This window comes from Lampris incognitus, chromosome 7 (genome assembly GCF_029633865.1).
Source record: "Lampris incognitus isolate fLamInc1 chromosome 7, fLamInc1.hap2, whole genome shotgun sequence".
In the NCBI taxonomy this organism is placed as follows: Eukaryota; Metazoa; Chordata; class Actinopteri; order Lampriformes; family Lampridae; genus Lampris; species Lampris incognitus.
The window spans coordinates 17275974-17294891 of NC_079217.1; the positions used below are offsets into that span (position 1 = coordinate 17275974).

At 46.0% G+C, this 18918-nt stretch overlaps 1 protein-coding gene across 3 annotated transcripts in view; it reads left to right on the top strand.

Moving 5' to 3' along the window:
- Positions 1 to 18918, top strand: part of fat3a (FAT atypical cadherin 3a) — a 178180-nt gene that overhangs the window by 33361 nt on the left and 125901 nt on the right. For all 3 annotated transcript variants that reach the window (XM_056283301.1, XM_056283303.1, XM_056283302.1), the window contains exon 2: positions 17332 to 17652. In XM_056283301.1, coding sequence (XP_056139276.1) covers positions 17332 to 17652 — 321 coding nt within the window. The remainder of the gene's footprint in view (positions 1 to 17331; positions 17653 to 18918) is intronic.

Here is an 18918-nt window from a genome sequence, read left to right on the forward strand (position 1 = left end):
TAGTGTCTGAGTTCTGTATCAGGGCCGGGCAGAGTGATCACATTCATACAGAGCCCAGTGTTTACCTGCTCATCCAGGCGTCTCCACACTAACACAGCGGGTTATGGGCAGCATGCTGGCACGGTGAATGAGGAGAACCTGTTAGAAGACTACCTGTAAGGTTTCTAATCCCCTCGCTCGGAGCTGAAGGACCAACACCGGCCACATTATAGCCCGTGAAGAGGCTGGCTTAACAGGCGCCCGATAGTGTTTCCCGAGCTCATTTTCGCTAATATCTTCTTCAGGGGGCGATGTGGCCGCCCCTGCACCGCCCTCTGACCTTTCCCCACTTCCACACAGACTTTCCAGTGTAATCCCCTCAGCTTTTGTTCATTACCTTGCTGAACCTCACGGAGAGATACGGCCAATTTACTGATGTCAAGCCGCGGTGCCTGTGCAGGCCTGTTTCCTGTGTGCGTGCGTGCGTGTGTGTGTGTGTGTGTGTGTGTGCGTGTGTGTGAGCGAGCACCTGTGCTGTTGCCTATAAGCTTGGTTTTAGCCAGGAGTGCTTGGTGATTCATTGTGGATGTATCATCAGTGCCGCTGCTCCTCCTCCTCCTCCACCCCCTATCTGCGTGTCTGTCATTTCTAGCTCGCCCGCTCTCTGTCTTGCCCTTCCTCCTCTCCTTTACCCTTCTCTGAATGATGAATGAGGCAACAAAGATAAAAAAGCTGACTGTGGCATAGAGAGACAGTGGGGTTTGATTGCCCCCCCCTCTCCTTCTGCGTAACAGGAGGTGGGGGGAGGAGGGGTGTTGGCACACCTGAATGTTGTCATTTTTCACTTTGGCCTCAACTCCAGGTCTCACACAATGACGTTTCTGCTCTGACAACACCCATGTGTTCATAAGTTTGTGAATTTGTCAAATATACCTTGTTTTCACTGCACATACACACACACACACACACACACACCAGTGTTGTAGTTGAGTCACTAAACCTCGAGTCCGAGTCTCGAGTCCCAGTGTTTGAGTCCGAGTCCGAGTCATCAGTGCTGAAGTCCAAGTTGAGTCACGAGTCCGACTCGAGTACTACAACACTGACACACGCACACACACACATGTTGGTCCAATCACAGCCTCTCCTCTCCTGCCTCTAAGGGCATACGTTCCTTATCCCTCATTTGATGCTGTGGGTTACAGTGTTTAAAAGCCATGAAGTCCTGTCCCCTCCATGCACCATGGGGCTGCCTACGGCTCCTGTCTTTATGCGTGCTGGTGGCATGATAAAACATATCTGTGTTGCTGTGCGGCACAGTGCCACGGTGGTTAGCGTGGTCACCTCCCAGCGAGAAGGTCCTGGGTTTTAACCCCGGAGTTGTCCAACCTTGGGGGACGTCCCGGGTCGTCCTCTGTGTGGAGTCTGCATGTTAGACTCAGACTGCTTTTATGTGTCATTGCCTCATACGCATGTCTCATACATACAAGGGGACGAAATCACGTTTCACAAGGCCCTCAGTGCCACATAAAAACAAATAACCCACAATGAATATTGAAAACAAAAAGTGCATTAAAAACAAGAATTACTTCCCAGACCTAAACATCACAAGCACACCTGACACGGACAGGGAGAAAGACGGTCCAAAAGTCATTTCATGGAGGTCCGAGTGTTCAGGCTGTTGAGGAACCTCCCAGCCTGAGGAATGAAACTGTTGCCCAGTCTGGTGGAGACAACGCGGATGCTCCGGTACCTCCTGCCAGAGGGTAGGAGGGTGAAGTGGATGTGGGAAGGGTGGGTGGGGTCCTTCACGAAGCCGAGAGCCTTCCGGGTGGGTGCGTGTTCTCCCCGTGTCTGCGTGGGTTTCCTCCCACAGTCCAGAGACATGTCGGTCAGGTGACTCAGCCTTACTAAATTGTCCCTAGGTGTGAATGTGTGTGTGGGCCCTGTGATGGCCTGGCGGCCTGTCCAGGGTGTCTCCCCGCCTGCCGCCCAATGGCTGCTGGGATAGGCTCCAGCATCCCCGAAACCCCGAGAGCAGGATAAACCTCTTGGATAATGGCTGGATGGATGTTTTGCTGTGACACGCAGAGGAAAAGGTCATGTTTTTATTTCTATTTCCTCACAGCACCTCCTCAGGAGGTGCATCACTGTGCTCCGTACTGCTCCCTTATTAGGCAGCGTGACGTTACAATAAATCTGCTGATGATTTATTTACCACAGGTGTTTAAGACCGCCGCTGTTCTTTTCCGCTTTCTCTGAAGGCATGCGGCTGTAACCTTTCCCCCCCCCCCCCCCGTGACCTTTTATCTCTGCTGTGAACTGTGGGCGGTTGTTCACATGAACACCCCCCACCCCCACCCCCCTCCCCGCCCGCCACCAACCCGCTGTACCCCCTGGGTCCCTACCAGGCCAGCACCGATACCTGCAGGGCTCCACCCACCGAGGGAAGTAGATGGTGAGGGGAGAAAGTCCAACACCTCCGCTACTGGACCAACTGCGACTTGGCTTTCGGATGCCAGCGGTGGTTAACCACACCCTTTCTGAGGGCGTGGGCGGACATTTTCTTTTACCGTCTTACCGCCCGTGTGTAAGTGTGAGAGTTGTTTGTATGATGATATTTTAACTTGCTTCCTCATGGCATCGTGTTGTGTTGATGGCGTAATCAAAATGAGTTCGCGGCCAAGTCTTGTTCTGTGGTACTTAACTTCGCCTGTTCGGTGTTTGGCTCTTCTGCCTGCGGTGTCCCAGATCCAGCACTTTCCCAGAATACAGGCGGAGATCATGACTACAAAGCCAGAGAAAGAAGGACAGAGAAGGGGGGGGGGTGTCGCGGCGTAAACCTGGGGAGGCGGAGAGCTTTTTGTCGGGCCCTTTGTGTTGGTTTGTGTGCCTAGGGAGCAGGGCCTCTGACTGGACTATAGGCCCCACATCAGACACATAAAGACCAGGAAGTAGGGGAGATGACTAATGGAGGTGTCTGTGATATGTTCTCCACACATAAATGCAAGCGCACACACACACACACACACACACACACACACACACACACACACACACACACACACACACACACACACACACACACACACCACATTTTTCTCTCTTTGGTGGCCCTGGCATTTCTCATATAGCTGTTAATCATTTTCACATCTTCACTTCATTGCTCTCTCATTCTTTGGCTTTGTGATACCTTTCCTGTCGTCACCATAAGTCCATGACAACAACCAGTCCCGCCGTTTTTGTGTTGCTCTGTGTTCTGTTCGGGGGAAAGAACCTCAACAAATTGCTTCTTGGCTGACGTTTTTGACGGCCGTTGTTCGCACACTTATTTCAAAGTGACTACAGTCATGGCAGACGCGGTTCCACATGGGGGCACGAAGGGCCATTGCCCCCTCAGATACAGTTTGTGCCTCTCAGTTTGTATTCACCTCCCCACACACACACACACATATATACTTCCCCCACAGGCGTACACACACACAATAGCACCAACTGTGGGCACATAGTTGCTATGAACAAGGATGCCGCCTTTAAATGTGCAAGCAGAATCGTGTTTATCCGGTCTATAAGATAGCCTGTGACACTGAACGGACAACATTAAAAATAGACCATTATGTCAAACGACTGATAATTTGGGAGAAAACCTTAACGTGCCTGCACATCCTCCCTCCCGGTTTCGTATTTCATATACATAACCTTCTCACTGTATCACTTAATCAGTTGCACTAATGTGTTTAAAAAAAAAGTCCTAGCCAAGACCTGCTGACACCCCCCCCCCCCCATCCGGCCTCTTCACTCCTCCCTTTCATGTACTGCACTCACTCATTCCGTCCCTAGTGCCCTACTGGTTGTTCCGTTTTTCGCTGACAGGCGACTTGTGTGGAGTCCCTTTTTTTTAATTATTTCAAGAGAAAATGATTCAAAATTCAAGATTCCAGAACTTTATTGTCATTGTGCCAAGCACAACGACATTGCAGGTTTGTCGACCTCAAAATGGCGCATACATAAACCAGATAAGAAATATCAGCAATAAAAAGTACAGTCTTAACAATGTAAGTGCAAAATATAAGTAGTATAAGGTATGAAATACAATACAGTTAATGATAAAATACAACTTATGGGATGCAAAAACACCATCAGCAAAAATGCAGTGAAGGTGCGGTGGACAGATATGAAGTGACTTAAAGTGACAGGTGAGTAAATATTGCTAATATATCACGTGTCCAGTGGTGGCAGCACATCGGTCTAGTGGGACTGAGGAGATGTCTGAGCTCATTAGTGCCACAGCTTTTGGAAAGATGCAGTTTTTCGGTCTGGTTTTTACACTTCTGGACAGGACTGTGTGTGGCGGTCCTGAAGTCCACGATAATCTCCTTGGTCTTTTTGGTGCTTAAGACCAGGTTGTAGTTAGCGCACCACATTGTCAGGTTCTGAACCTCCTCCCTGTATGTCGCTTCGTCATTGACATGAGCCCGATGGCTGTCGTATCGTCCACAAACTTAACAATAGTGTTTGAGTTGTGAATGGGTTTGCAGTCATGTGTGAACAGTGCATAAAGGAGGGGGCTCAGCACACAACCCAAAATGGCCAATGGCAAAAGAAATGACTCTGAGGAGGGCAAGAGCTGGTTAGCTGAGTGCTATCTTTGTGGCAGCATGTTTGAGCAGATAAACTGTACTGACTGAGACAACTTTTTTTGGGGGGGGGGGGTTCCCCCCTTTTTCTCCTCAGCTGTATTACCCCACTCTTCCGAGCTGTGCCAGTCACTGCTCCACCCCCTCTGCTGATCCGGGGAGGGCTGCAGACTACCACATGCCTCCTCCGATACATGTGGAGTCGCCAGCCACTTCTTTTCACCTGACAGTGAGGAGTTTCACCAGGGGGACGTAGTGTACGGGAGGATCACGCTATTCCTCTCAGTTCCCCCTCCCCCCTGAACAGGTGCCCCGACCGACCAGAGGAGGCGTTAGTGCCACAACCAGGACACATACCCACATCCAGCTTCCCACTCACAGACACGGCCAATTGTGTCTGTAGGGACGCCCGACCAAGCCGGAGGTAACACAGGGATTCAAACCAGCAATCCCCATGTTGGTAGGCACCGGAATAGACCACCGCGCTACCTGGACGCCCTGAGACAGTCTCCTTTCTGTCATCCTCCACAAGACAGGCATCAACTGTCCCTGTGTGTGCTCCCAATTTTTGAGATGGAGTAATGCAGATGGGCTTGTGTCAGTCTGGCATACAGCAGTAATCATATTCATAGATGCAGATATAAAAATATCTAGCCCACAGTCATCGGCTGTGGAGGAATCTTTAAGGCATCTCTCTGACTCAACTGTGCTTTCTCTTCAGGGGCAGTGATCAAAGGGAGATGAGGGGGGAGTGATTGGTAGGCGCTGCATGGCCAGTCTTATTCGGACTTTACTGAAGGCAGATCACAGGGATCGCTCAAATAATGTATGCATTCATCATAACTAACCAACCCATTTGCATCGACTCACATGTTATGTGCTCGAGACCGAAATTAAGCTTGGTCGATGGTGCCTGGCTGTGTACGTGTTCAAAGAAAGTAATTTCTATAAATTGGATGCATTTTCAGATTCGGAGTGCATGCCTGTTTTGGAGCCAGTGAATAACGAAGGCCCTTTACTCTCCTGGATTAGTGAAAATGTTTAATTAAAGCCCAAAACAATCTTCTAATTCCCAATTAAACCTGAGATACCCAGTCTGTCCTGTTGAAATCCACTTCTTCAGGTACCAAGTAGCCATTTGAGGCTCAGTCTGGAGGACGTGCCGTCTCTGGGGCCCTGCTTAGGTTCATATGAGGATTAAGTTCTTGTGTAGCCCAGGAGAGCATAGGGGTTCGCTAGTAAGGAGACTATATGATCTCAGTTATTCTGCCTAAAATTGTGATCATGCTCATTTGTCACAATAACAGCTGTCCCATTAATTGAGGAACAAATTTAGAGAGACTTCCTGTGGAGTGTTGTCAATGTCAGAGTGTGTGTGTGTGTGTGTGTGTGTGTGTGTGTGTGTGTGTGTGTGTGTGTGTGTGTGTGCGTGTGTGTGTACTTAATAGAGAATTAATACGGGACACTGCAGCACAGCAACCTTGGTCTGCAGCTATTCATTGTATTCATTATACCTCCTGATGCTACCATCCTTCACTGTCCCCTGCTTGATGCACTCTGTATATTACTGTCAGTATCTCAACTATCAAATCAAGCCTGGCCTTACATTTCCCTAATAATAGAGCTACCATGGTTACTGCCGAATCAGAGGATAATACTCTGGTCTCATCTACTTCACCCACCAGTTCTTTCGGGCAGCACGGAGGCCCAGTGATTGGCACTGTTGCCTCACAGCAAGAAGGTCCTGGGTTCGAACCCCGGGCCGTCCCAGGTCCTTTCCCTGCGGAGTTTGCATGTTCTCTCCATGTGTGCGTGGGTTTCCTCCAGGTGCTCCGGTTTCCTCCCATCATCAAAAAGACATGCATGTTAGGGTTGATACTCCTGTCTGTGCCCTTGAGCAAGGCAATGGAAAGAATAGCTGGAGTTGGTCCCTGGGCGCTGCAGCTGCCCACTGCTCCTATACAATAGGATGGGTTAAATGTAGAGAACTAATTTCATTGTAACCTGTACAATAACCAGATAAAGTGGCTTTCTTCTTTCTTCACTGAGTTTGCTCTCTAGATTCATCTGTGTGAATCTGAAAATATGGCCTCCTCAAGCTCTGAGAACCTTTAACCACAACCACTAGTGGAAGCTAGCAGTGTACCCTCTCTGTGTCCATTAGGCCTATAGGGGGGAAGTGGAAGATTTAATCATATGGTGCCATGATAACAACCTCTCTCTAAATATCAATAAGACAAAATAAATCACTGTTGTCTTTAGAAAGATCAGAGGAAATCACGTTCCTATTTCCATCAATGGGTCATCTGTTGAAATTGTGGAAGTTTTGGATTTCTCGGTTTACACATCACAGACACCCTCACATGGTCTCTCAACACCAGTTTCATCCTGAAGAAGGCACAGCAGACACTGTATTTTCTGAGGCGTCTCAAGAGTTTGGATATTCATACCAAAACTCTTATGAACTTTTATGGCAGTACCATGGCGAGTGTGTTGACAGGCTGTATCACAGTGTGGTCTGGCAGCCTGACCGCTCAGGACTGCAGACTGCCGCAAAGAACTGCAGAGACAGCAGCAAAAATCATTGGCATGGAGCTACCACAACTTCATAATATTTACACCACTCACCACAAGAGGAAAGCCCAAAACATCATTACGGACACCAGCCACCCCGCTCATGTTCTGTTCTCGCTCCTTCCATCTAAAAAACGTTACCGGAGCATCAAATCACACCACCCATCTCAGGTTTCTTTCCACAGGAAGTCATGTTGCTTTTCTATATTTCTGTATTTTCTATATATACTGTATGAATTCATGTGTACATATGTAGGTGTGGTGTAGGGATGGTGTGTCCTTGTGGCCCTTGGGTAAAGGCAGAGAGAGCCACAGATAAGAATTTCATAGTATTCTAATCCACATGACAATAAAGTTGAACTTGAACCTGAGATGAACGAGGCCAAATGGCGCATATTTAGTTATAGATCTGCTCTGCTGGAAAATTAAAAACATTCACAAACGAGGAGAGTAACTCAGCACAGTTTAATAGGGAGAGTGTGATCCACAAAAGAGGAAACCATTCTGTGTGTAAATATTTTTTACAAACAATTCTATTATCCACTAGTTGTGTAAGTAAAATCCTACACATTTCATAATTATTTGCATATCAAATTACGAAATATGAATTAAATATATTTGCATATAGTAGACTGTAACTAAGCAGTGAAGTGATGTTAAAAGTCATATCTGACTACACAGCCCAGGGATGATAATAATAATAATAACCCCCTGACCATATTTCCACTCTGTGATTTAATTCCATTTTCCAGTGCTACCTAGTGGTTAGATTTAAGTCTGCTCAGTGGGTCTTGGGAAGAAACCTACACCAGTGCACCCTGTGTGGGAATTTTCTGCTTTTTCATTTTGCCAAATTTCAATCGATGCCTGCCGTCTCCTGGAAACATTTGTAGTTAATTCCAGGCTTTTGAATTGAAAAGCAGCTTGCAAGCAGCGGCCTGTGCTGTTAAAAGCGGTGTTCAAACATGGTGCCTGGCTATTAATTGTACCACAGCAAAGGGGGTCACGGGAGGGGGGGCAGAGAGAAATGAGCATAAAGAGAGGGAGAACAAGCATGGGACAAATCTGAATTAATTACAGCTAACCTTGAACATTCATTGGTCCCACAGGACAAAAACAATGACTCTGTGTGTGTGTGTGTGTGTGTGTGTGTGTGTGTGTGTGTCCAGGTTTTGCACATCTGTGTGTATTTGCTCCTGATAAAGTAGCCTGCATAGCAAGCATCTGCATGAGTGCACATTCTCCTTGCATAAGCAACAGAGCATGCATCAAGAGAATTTGTGTGTGCGTGACTGTGTGTGTTCGTGTCGGCGTGTCCGTCTAAACTCGACCTGCTGTGCCTGGATAATGGTGCAGAGGGAGAGAAAGGTAATGTTAATCTTAATGATTTGAATACACTGTCATTTTCTCCCCTGCTTCTCGTGTCCCCCAAGGACTACATTTACATTTTAGCCATTTACCCTGGGCGGGAGATGATAAGGGGACGTAGGCGCCCAAGTCAGCGTCTGCGTATCGCTGTCTCTAAAGGGAAAACACCAATACTTTGGTAAGACCCACTGATGGATACGAAAGTACAAATGTGGAGGTGGGTAGGGTTGAGTGGGGAGACGCGGTGTGTTTTCAGGCTGGGGCAGGAGATGGAGAGTAAATCTAGACAAATCTTTGTGCCTCAGAACTTGCTCCATTTGCCCGGAAGCGTGAGAATTTCCACTAACAGGCACAATGGAAAGGACGGTACTTCAAACTCCAGGGCTAGAGCTGAGCTGTGGGGCTGAGCCGCCGGGTGGAGGTCGGGAGGTGGGGTTGCAGTTCCCTCAGTGATCTGTTAGCCGGTACCGGGGTTTAAAAAGAGGTCCGGTAAGCCTTGCACACCTGTACATGTTTCGTGGGTATGTGCAGGCACATCGTCTAAGAGAGAGAAAGAGCGAAGAAAAAGAAAGAGCGAGAGAGAGAGAGAGAGTGAGCAAGAAAGACAGGGAGCACAAGAGAGAGAGAGAAAGTGAGCAAGAAGGAGCAAGAGAAGCAAAAAAGCGCAAGAGCGAGAGTGAGCAAGAGAGAGAGTGAGCGAGAGAGACAGGGAGCGCAAGAGAGAGAGAGAAAGTGAGCAAGAGAGAGAGAGAAAAAGTGAGCAAGAAGGAGCAAGAGAAGGAAAAAAGCGTGAGAGCGAGAGTGAACAAGAGAGAGCGAGAGTGAACAAGAGAGAGATAGTGAGCAAAAGAGAGAGAGAGCAAGAGACAGAGAGATAGAGAGAGCAAGACAGAGATGGAGAGAGAGTGAGTGAGCAAGAAGGAACAAGAGAAAGAAAAAGAAAGCTGTATTCTAGGATGAATTGTAAGGAAGGATACCCAAGCCAAGTGGCTGGATAATGAGGAAATTCCCCCTTACAAAGTCCACACACTGCTTATAGTTGTGGACAGTTTGATTTACACTTGTATACACGAGTGTGTCCATAAATTTCCAGAAGTATGACCGAGCACCATGTGATGTCACCAGCGTTACTCTTTGAAGCAGCCGGATTGACCTTTGCCCTCTATTCCAAGACAAAGTGTACAGGGAAATAATAATCAGAACAATCAATTCATTATCTTGATCATTTTCAGATTAACCAAGAAAAAAAAGCTTGATGCACCACATCTTTGTCCACGGCCCCTCTCACCCAAACACAACTTGTGTACTTTAAGGTTTTAAATCCCGGGATTGTTGATTGTTAACTCTGCCAAGTTAATGCCAACGTTTTCCTGGAAACCCCCCCACCCCACCCCACCCTTTCTCCCACATCCATCACATCCTTGCATTTCAGTTACATCAGACCCCATCATACCCCATGACCACCTCCATATCACCACATCTTTGTTTATTCTAAGCTTGGGTAAATGGAAGTTGGACCAGATTGTTCCGATATGTCACTGTTTTCAGATATTGTTTGTATTTGCACAGCATGTAATTGCTTTCCCCCCATTATTACTCTCTATCAGCTGCTGCGGCTCCCGCACAGGCGGACGGGGAGGGACACTCGGCCGCTTGAGTGCAAAGCCAACATCTTTTTTGCATATGCAAATGTGGGACGCGGATATCCATTTTCATTGGCTGTGCGTTGCGTGAGTGTCGAGAGAGATGAGTCAAACGCAAGACACAGAAACGCTGAGATTGTGTAGGAGCTTCTCACTCTGACACAACACCACACAACGCTGTGCCAACAGGAAGGAAGGTTGCTGTGCCGTACTCAGTCAGGACCGCGATAGAGTGCCATGAAAAACCTGGGAGTTCCTTCCATTTTATAGGGATGTGTTTGTGCCAGAGACAGACGAGTACAGAGAGTGGTATGTGAGAGGTAGACCGATCCTGAAGTTTCATTCTTATCTAGACCCTAGGGGGCGACTTGTCAAGAAGGCAGGAAGAAACTATTTTTTTCCCCTCTTGCTGTAACTTTGTGTTTCTGTATTTCTATGTGTGTGTGTGTGTGTGTGTGCCTGGACCTGGCATGCACTCATCCTTATTCGGGATTGGTAAAATGGATAAAGCTGGGGAATATTATTTCCGTATCTACTCAGCCAGTCCTGGCTGCCAGCATAGGAATAGTAGCTGCTCCAGTGCACACTTATTTTGAGAATGACAGTGCAGCATGTAAACGTGTGTTTGTGTGTGTGTGTTCACCTGTGTGCAGCTTACACTTTCCATATCAATTTGCTGAGGAAGAACTATGGGTGTGTGCATGCACACGCACACATTAGACTAGAGAAGGTCACTTGCCTCCTTAAAAGTGGACTCCACCAGATGAGCTGGTATAATCCTGGATCCCTTTGTGGGTTTACTCAGAAGGTATTCATACTGTTTGTACTTTTACACATAATGTTGCTCTTTTTTTGCTATAGTGAAGAGTCCAAATTTCACTTCACACACATATACACACACACACACACACACGTGTGCACACACACACACAGACAGTGATGTTTCTGGCCATTCTGGCACCGTAGGCAAGATCTCCGTCTCCGGCCCCGCACCATCTTCAGGGGAAGCAACAGTTTTTAATTTGACTATTATAAACACGAAATAAATAAAATTGCAACAGCAGGTGTGCAAACAAAAAAGGAGAACTTAACATATTGTGTGCAGTTATCAAATAAATAATTAAGAAATATGAAATATATAAATAAAAGATAAAAACGCAAAATATTTACTGATGTGCGATCAAATATTAAGCAAAAGGTGCATCTCTCTGATCATCTCACTCATAACAAATAAATAAGTCTTAATGTGCTTTATTCGTTTTATCTTTTATAACCATTAAACATACATTTAGATTGAATTGCTCTCCATGTGTGTGTGTGTGTGTATATATATATATATATATATATATATATATATATATATATATATTTCTTTTTAAAAAAAATTTTTTGCAGGGGGGTGGGTTTCCACCCTTTTTCTCCCCGATTGTACTTGGCCAGTTACCCCACTCTTCCGAGCTGTCCCAGTCACTGCTCCACCCCCTCTGCCAATCTGGGGAGGGCTGCAGACTACCACATGCCTCCTCCGATACATGTGGAGTCGCCAGCTGCTTCTTTTCACCTGACAATGAGGAGTTTCGCCAGGGGGACGTAGCGCGTGGGAGGCTCATACTATTCCCCCGAGTTCCTGCTCCCCCTCCCCCCCGAACAGGTACCACGACCAACCAGAGGAGACACTAGTGCAGCAACCAGGACACATACCCCCATCCGGCTTCCCACCCACAGACAAGGCCAATTGTTTCTGTAGGGACGCCCGACAAAGCCACAGCACGGGGATTTGAACCGGCAATCCCCGTGTTGGTAGGTAACGGAATTGACCACTATGCTACCCGGATGCCCATATATGCCCATATTTATTTATTTTAAGGGACGGGTGAGGAGGGACCTGCAGGGGGTGTCCTAGGTGACCACCTAGGTTACCTATAACTAGAAATGCCCCTGTACACACACACACACACACACAAAATACTTTACTACTAACTTTAGCCAAACATACTTAATTTAGAAATTATTCCATAAAAAAGATCAAATAAGACTCTTCAGGATGAGGAATAGGAGCTGGAAGAAACCTTGGTTGCAGAAAGCCTAGCTATGATTATCTAAGAGTCCCAGGACACTTTTCTTCTGCCATTTCCTCCTCACACCCTGCATTTCATTCTTGACTACACTGTAAGTGTTCCATTAACAACATTATGTTTCCGCCTCTAAAAGGAGAGAGAGACAAGATTGCTATTTCTTATCAAACACAGATATACACACACACACACACACACACACACACACACTCACATATGGGTGTACACCACAGTCGGCGCTAATGGCCCCCATCATATTTTGGGCGTGTCTCACCTCTCAAGAACTGCTAAAAAGCTTTAGCAGCTCAGCAACACTTAATGCAGCTAAGCATAAATATCTCATGAGCTTGTCCTGCTCTTAAGCATGAAATCTAATGGAGGGGCTAAGAGCTCCATTCTAGCATGGTGAAAATGTGTGTACGCATTAGCCGACAACACTCATGAACGCCGACGAGCCTCCAATATTGGGAGGTACTCTTCTGCTTATCAAGAACAGTAATCTGCAGCTGAGACCAGAAAAGTCAATGTTAGGGGTTGAGCCTGTACTAATAAAGTGGCCGGTACAGCATAAGTATTGAGATCAGACACACTCATACACACACACACACTCATACACACACACACACACACACACTGACACACACGCACAGTTGTCCAAAGAGCATGGTACATTTAAATACATATAGATCAAAATTAGTTCTTGGATCATTTTAGACAAACAGATGCGCGCGCAATATCAAACACAAAACACCTGTTATCCACATGCAAACGCTCTGGCTGATACAAAAAACACTTGCCAGAGAGTGTGAGTGGCACGATCCTACTGAGAGCACACACATATATATTAACACACACACGCTGAGTTCAGAGATCACACGAGTTTTCACTAGACGTTCCCCTACATAATGCACACTATAGAAAAGCATCATGTGTTAAACCCATTGACTGTAGCCTTGATAGCATGCACACTTCATCAAACTCATCTAGACTTGTCAGCGTTGACCGGGCAAGGTCGGGGGCCTTTCTTGTGAGCATTTTACAAGACACATAGGAGACTTGTGCTTAATACAGCGCAACACGTTTTGAGACAGTGCTGTAGCCAAAGCTGGCTTTGATGTAACAACCTAAAGTGAATTTAGATTAAAGGCAACTGAATTTTTCACCGGGGCATAGGATCAAGCTTGGGAAAAGTGGAAGTCTGTTGGTGTCTTTCATGAAAGGCTGCATTATTATGTTGGTGGAGTGCTGAACCACTATTCAGAGGGCGTGTTTTGGGGAGTTTTGATAGCTTGTGAATATGTTGTACATGTAGTGCTTGTGTAACACTTGCACAAGGCTCAGTGTGTTATAGTCAGCTGTAATTGTACTCCCAAAAAGACATGGGGCTTCCAATGAGATACTTGCTGTGCAAAGTTATTGCTTGTGTAGCCCCTTGTCTTTGGTCTCCGTGTTGTGCAGCAGCAAATGACTCGTCAGGCTGTATGGGTTCATGCAAGTGTTTTTATTGTGTCTGGCAATAAAAAGAATAATCTATTGGCAGTCCAGTGGCAGCTGGTGCTAAAAATCTTTTGGGGGGGGGTGCAATTTATGTTGGCACAGCACACCTGACAGCTGCTTTAATGTCCACACAGTCACAGAGTTATTAAGAAGGACAATGTAGCCGAAGGTTTTATTAGGGTTCGTAGACGTGGATGATTGACAGTCAAGATGAGGAATGGTGGTGGGTGTGAACAGGATTGACAGCCACGAGAATTGGCCAATCACGTTAGATCGAAAAACATTAAAGTAATACCAATTCGCTGCCAATAAAAGTGCGAGTGCCTGGGGCACACAGAACTGCGCCCCATGGAAATCTGAAGGAACCAATTAGACAGCAGCCTCAGGTCACCTGCTCGCCTAAAGTTTGAGGGCTTACATAAGGTGTCGTTTGGCTGGCGCCCCTCACCCAGGAAGTATATGTATTCAGACAGAAATCAAGCAAATACCATTTGGAACCAATATTTAATGGCTGCTGACAGGCGCTCACAGACTGAAAACACTTTTATTTCATAATTATTTGTATTATACAACTAAATTATATCAGTCAAGTAGATTTTCATCTCTTGATGTTTGAAGGGGGCGGTGCCCCAGCGCCCTGTACTGGCCAGTCGCCACTGGTTGGCACAGTGTTGTGTTAATATGCCCTGCTCCAGCCCCACTCTCATCACCGTACACATCCCCATGTGGCTCGGATACTAGCCACCAGAACCCATCTTTACACATAGAAAATGATCTTTAAATGCAACGAATACATTTGCACAGTATAAACAGTATAACATACCTGGCCATAAAAAGAATAATCCGTTGGCACAGCGTTGTGTTAGTATGTATTGCTAAAGCCCCTGTTCACGTAAAGCAAATTATATTTAAGACACTAGTAGCCGCTAGCTGGATGATGCTTGTGCGGTTATCTAGCGAGCCTGCGAAAGCTAGCTAGCGAATTTGCAGAACACATATCGATAAAACAATTACAGTAGGCACTTGTACAATTACACTTTGTCACAAATCATTGCATGTACATTCATAAAACACTTAATACGTGTGGATCATATTTTCAAGTGGTTTATACGATTTGAATTCACAAAAAAGGACGGAGCAAAGATTCTGCCCACCACCCTCCGGTTGCGAGAAAAAGGACGAGAGTGACATTTACAGGGAACTTGGTTACAGCCAGTGCCAACTAACACCATAGGAGGGCACCAGCAATATAAGAAAATGTTTCTATATTTAATTAAAGACCCCCCCACCCCCTTTTTCTCCCCCAACAATTGTACTTGGCCAATTACCCTCCTCTTCACATCCGGCTTCCCACCCGCAGACTCGGCCAATTGTGTCTGTAGAGACGCCCGACCATTAGATCATTACTCCCTTGGGAACAATAACATAATATTTTGACGAACTTCAACTAATTAACATGCACGTACTTTTTACTCCTGGTAAATTACTTGCATAAAAGATATACAAGTCATTCATTTTTTTGTAGTGACTTTTACCCTAAAGGGAAATAAAGAGCTTGATAATTTTCCTGCAAGTCATTCCACCAGCTCCTGCAGATAATGGAGCAGGCACGTCTCACCTATTCATGTTGGAGTTGACCTTGGCTGCAAGCCCGTAACGTATTTAAAGATATCTTTTCACAGCAGGAAGTGAAAGAAACTGTGAGCACGGTGTAAAACCTAGACAGCATTCCTAGATCGATCAGTCACCCCTGCTCTGCAAGTACTACTATACTATACTGTGATTGTACCTTTGAGAAAAAACCCTTTGAGACTGCAACTGTGATTAAGGGCTATACAAATAAACTTGACCAGTAACTAACATTTGAAGGAATATGGCATATTAAAACACAATTTTAGAATTATTGCAATTGGGCATCCAGTTAGCGTGGCGGTCTATTCTTTTCCCTACCAACACAGGGGCTCACCAGTTCAAATCCCCGTGTTACCTCTGGTTTTCGTCAGGCGTCCCTACAGACACAATTGGCTGTGTCTGTGGGTGGAAAGCCGGATATGGGTATGTGTCCTGGTCGCTGCACTAGCGCCTCATCTGGTCGGTGGGGGCGTCTCTTCGGGGGGGGGGGTAGCGTGATCCTCCCACGCATTATGTCCTCCTGGTGAAACTCCTCACTGTCAGGTGAAAAGAAGCGGATCAGAGGAGGCATGTGGTAGTCTGTAGCCCTCCTCAGATTGGCAGAGGGGGTGGAGCAGCGATCGGGACAGCGCAGAAGAGTGGGGTAATTGGCTAGATATACAATTGGGGAGAACAAAAGGGGGGGGGGAAATCCAAGGGAAAAAAATGTGTGTGTGTATATATATATTATATATATATATATATCAACACAGATACAGGAACAAAAGTCACCCATTACAACCAATGGGTTAAGGGACAGGGGCTTGTTTTGAAAAGATTTAGGGACCAGGGAACTGTTGAAATGGCGTACATTAAAAATATAACAAGGCCAAATGTTTTCTACCCCTCCATTGGTTGCTGTGCATCATAAGTACCTACCCCATTGGTTGTTATAATTTGAATGTTTTCTCCTCTGATTGGTTGCTGTCCAACCGAAATTAGGGGCGTGACACTGGGCAACGTAAACTGTATGATTATTTGTTGAACCACATTAGCAGCTGATGAGTGCACGACACACGAAACAGGCCTGTACTGCAATGCATTAAAACTTTTTTTCCTGTATCGGTGTTGATATTCTGTTCCTCAAAAAAACTATATACTATATATAAATGTACATCATTCATTTTTTGTAGCGACTTTTACCCTAAATGGAAATAAAGAGCTTGATAATTTTCCTGCAAGTCATTCCACCAGCTCCTGCAGATAATGGACCAAGCACGTCTCACCTATTCATGTCGGAGTTGACCTTGGCTGCAAGCCCGTAACTTATTTAAAGATTTCTGTTCACAGCAGGAAGTGAGAGAAACTGTGAGCACGTTGGATAACTTAGACAGCATTCCTAAATCGATCAGTCACCCCCCGCTCTGCAAGTACTACCATACTACACAGTGCAGGACTGCCAGGACCTGATTATACTATATGACTGATGAATCTAATGCAAAGCCATCCAGGAAACAAAAAGAAAACAACAATTCCCATCATCTGAAAAAAAAAAGAAACCTCATTGATATATTTAGACTCTCATTTGCTCAGTTTTTCAACTGAGGTAAAGAGAGTCAAGTTACTTTTAATGTTTGAAGGAATATGGCATATTAAAACACAGTTTTAAAATCATTGCTATTAGATCGGCCATGCAGCTGCAGAGGAAAGCACTCCCTCCACATTACTTCATATCAGATTTTTCCCCCCAAGAGTTTGACAGTAAATCCCAGCTCTTTGCTCCCTCCAAGAGGCAAAGAGGGTGAGGAAGAAATTCACCTTGAGACGTGTCTTAACTTGGGTCGACTCGGCTACCCTGCCGATGTAAAGCACTTGAGAGTAAAAACATCACCGATAAATGAAACTTCTCTCCCTCTCATTCTCCGTTATTCTCTCTCTTTGTCTCCCCAGGGCTCATCTACACCACAGACTCACTGGACCGTGAGACCAAGGACTCTTATTGGCTGACAGTCTACGCCAGCGACCACGGGGTGGTTCCTCAGTACACCGCCATCGAGGTCTACATCCAGGTGGAGGATGTCAATGACAATGCCCCGCTGACCTCGGAGCCACTGTATCGGCCAACCGTGCTGGAGAACTCGCCACGGGACGTTTCAGTCATCCAGATCCAGGCCCAGGACCCGGACGCCCCTACAGCAGGGGCCGACAGACTCAGCTACAGAATCGTCAGCGGCAACCCGCAGAACTTCTTCACCATCAACCCTCGCAATGGTGAGGAAGAGCTTCAGTCCTTAATCTGTGATCCGTGTGTGCCTGCACGACGCTGATGTGTGAGAGACACAGGTTTAGAAAACAGCCAAATTGAATGTGGTTTGGATGAAAGGTACCTGTGTGCGGTGCATGTAAAAAAGTGTGTGTGTGTGGTGTGTGGGGGGGGGGTGGATAGACAAGGAGAGCATGTGAGCAAGAGACCATACGACCGCATTGTCGTAATTCAGCTTTAGGGCAGAGGGGCCACATATGTGATGACACGATAGAAATGACAGATTCAACTTGTTCAAAGATATCCGGAGCTTTTGCTTTTCTGCCTTTTTTAACATCACTGAAGTATGGTAATGCTTTCTATGTCCCCTCTAGGTCCGCTGTAAGTGAGGTGGCTTTATGTTGCCAGGCGGCTAGGTAACTGAAGTTTTCAGGGACTCTGTAGTTTGGATTAGTTTGTTGATGCCGGAGGCTGTGATAAGCAGCGGTGCTCATAAAGGTTTTACAATAAGTTGACGTGCGTGTGTGTGTGTGTGTGTGTGTGTGTGTGTGTGTGTGCGTGTGCGTGCGTGCGTGTGTGTGTATGCATCTGTCTGACTGTCTGCAAAATAAGCATTTGAATATTTGCATTTATTTACTCTGCTAATGTGTAATGTCTCATATCCTTGTTGGCATAGGGCTTCTGCAGAAGCCAATCAAAGTCAGCATCATGTTTATTAGCCATGTAATTTTTGCACATACATGGAATTTGCCTCCGGTTTTGTGGCTCTCAGTGTACTTAACATAGAATAACAACGCTACAACACAACAATATTCAGATATATACACAAGGATTGACTATATCCAGGCGAAACAAGAGGTGATAAGGTGTAGTGGTGCAGAGAATATATCAGAGATGTTGAAACAGATGTTAGCAGGCTACTTACATACACGCCTGAGGTAGATGGACATGACAGAGCGTACCAGTATACGTACAATGTACAGTACAGTATGTACAATCTGGTTGGATTTATTTGACAGTGTAAAGCGTTCATTTGAATGACAGCCCGTGGAAAGAATTTGCACTATAATACGCTTGTCAGTTTAAGTCTAGCTGGATGTGTTTTCCACATATTGCTATTTCACCACATATCCTGCCATTGTGACAGTAGTCATCTCTATGCTCCGCTGTCTTTCCCTTTCTTCTTTGCAACAGAGGTTATTGCAATTAAAGCTTCTATTCTAGTGCGGTTGTGTGTTTATGGTTGTTGCGAGATAAGAAGGGGTTTATACACA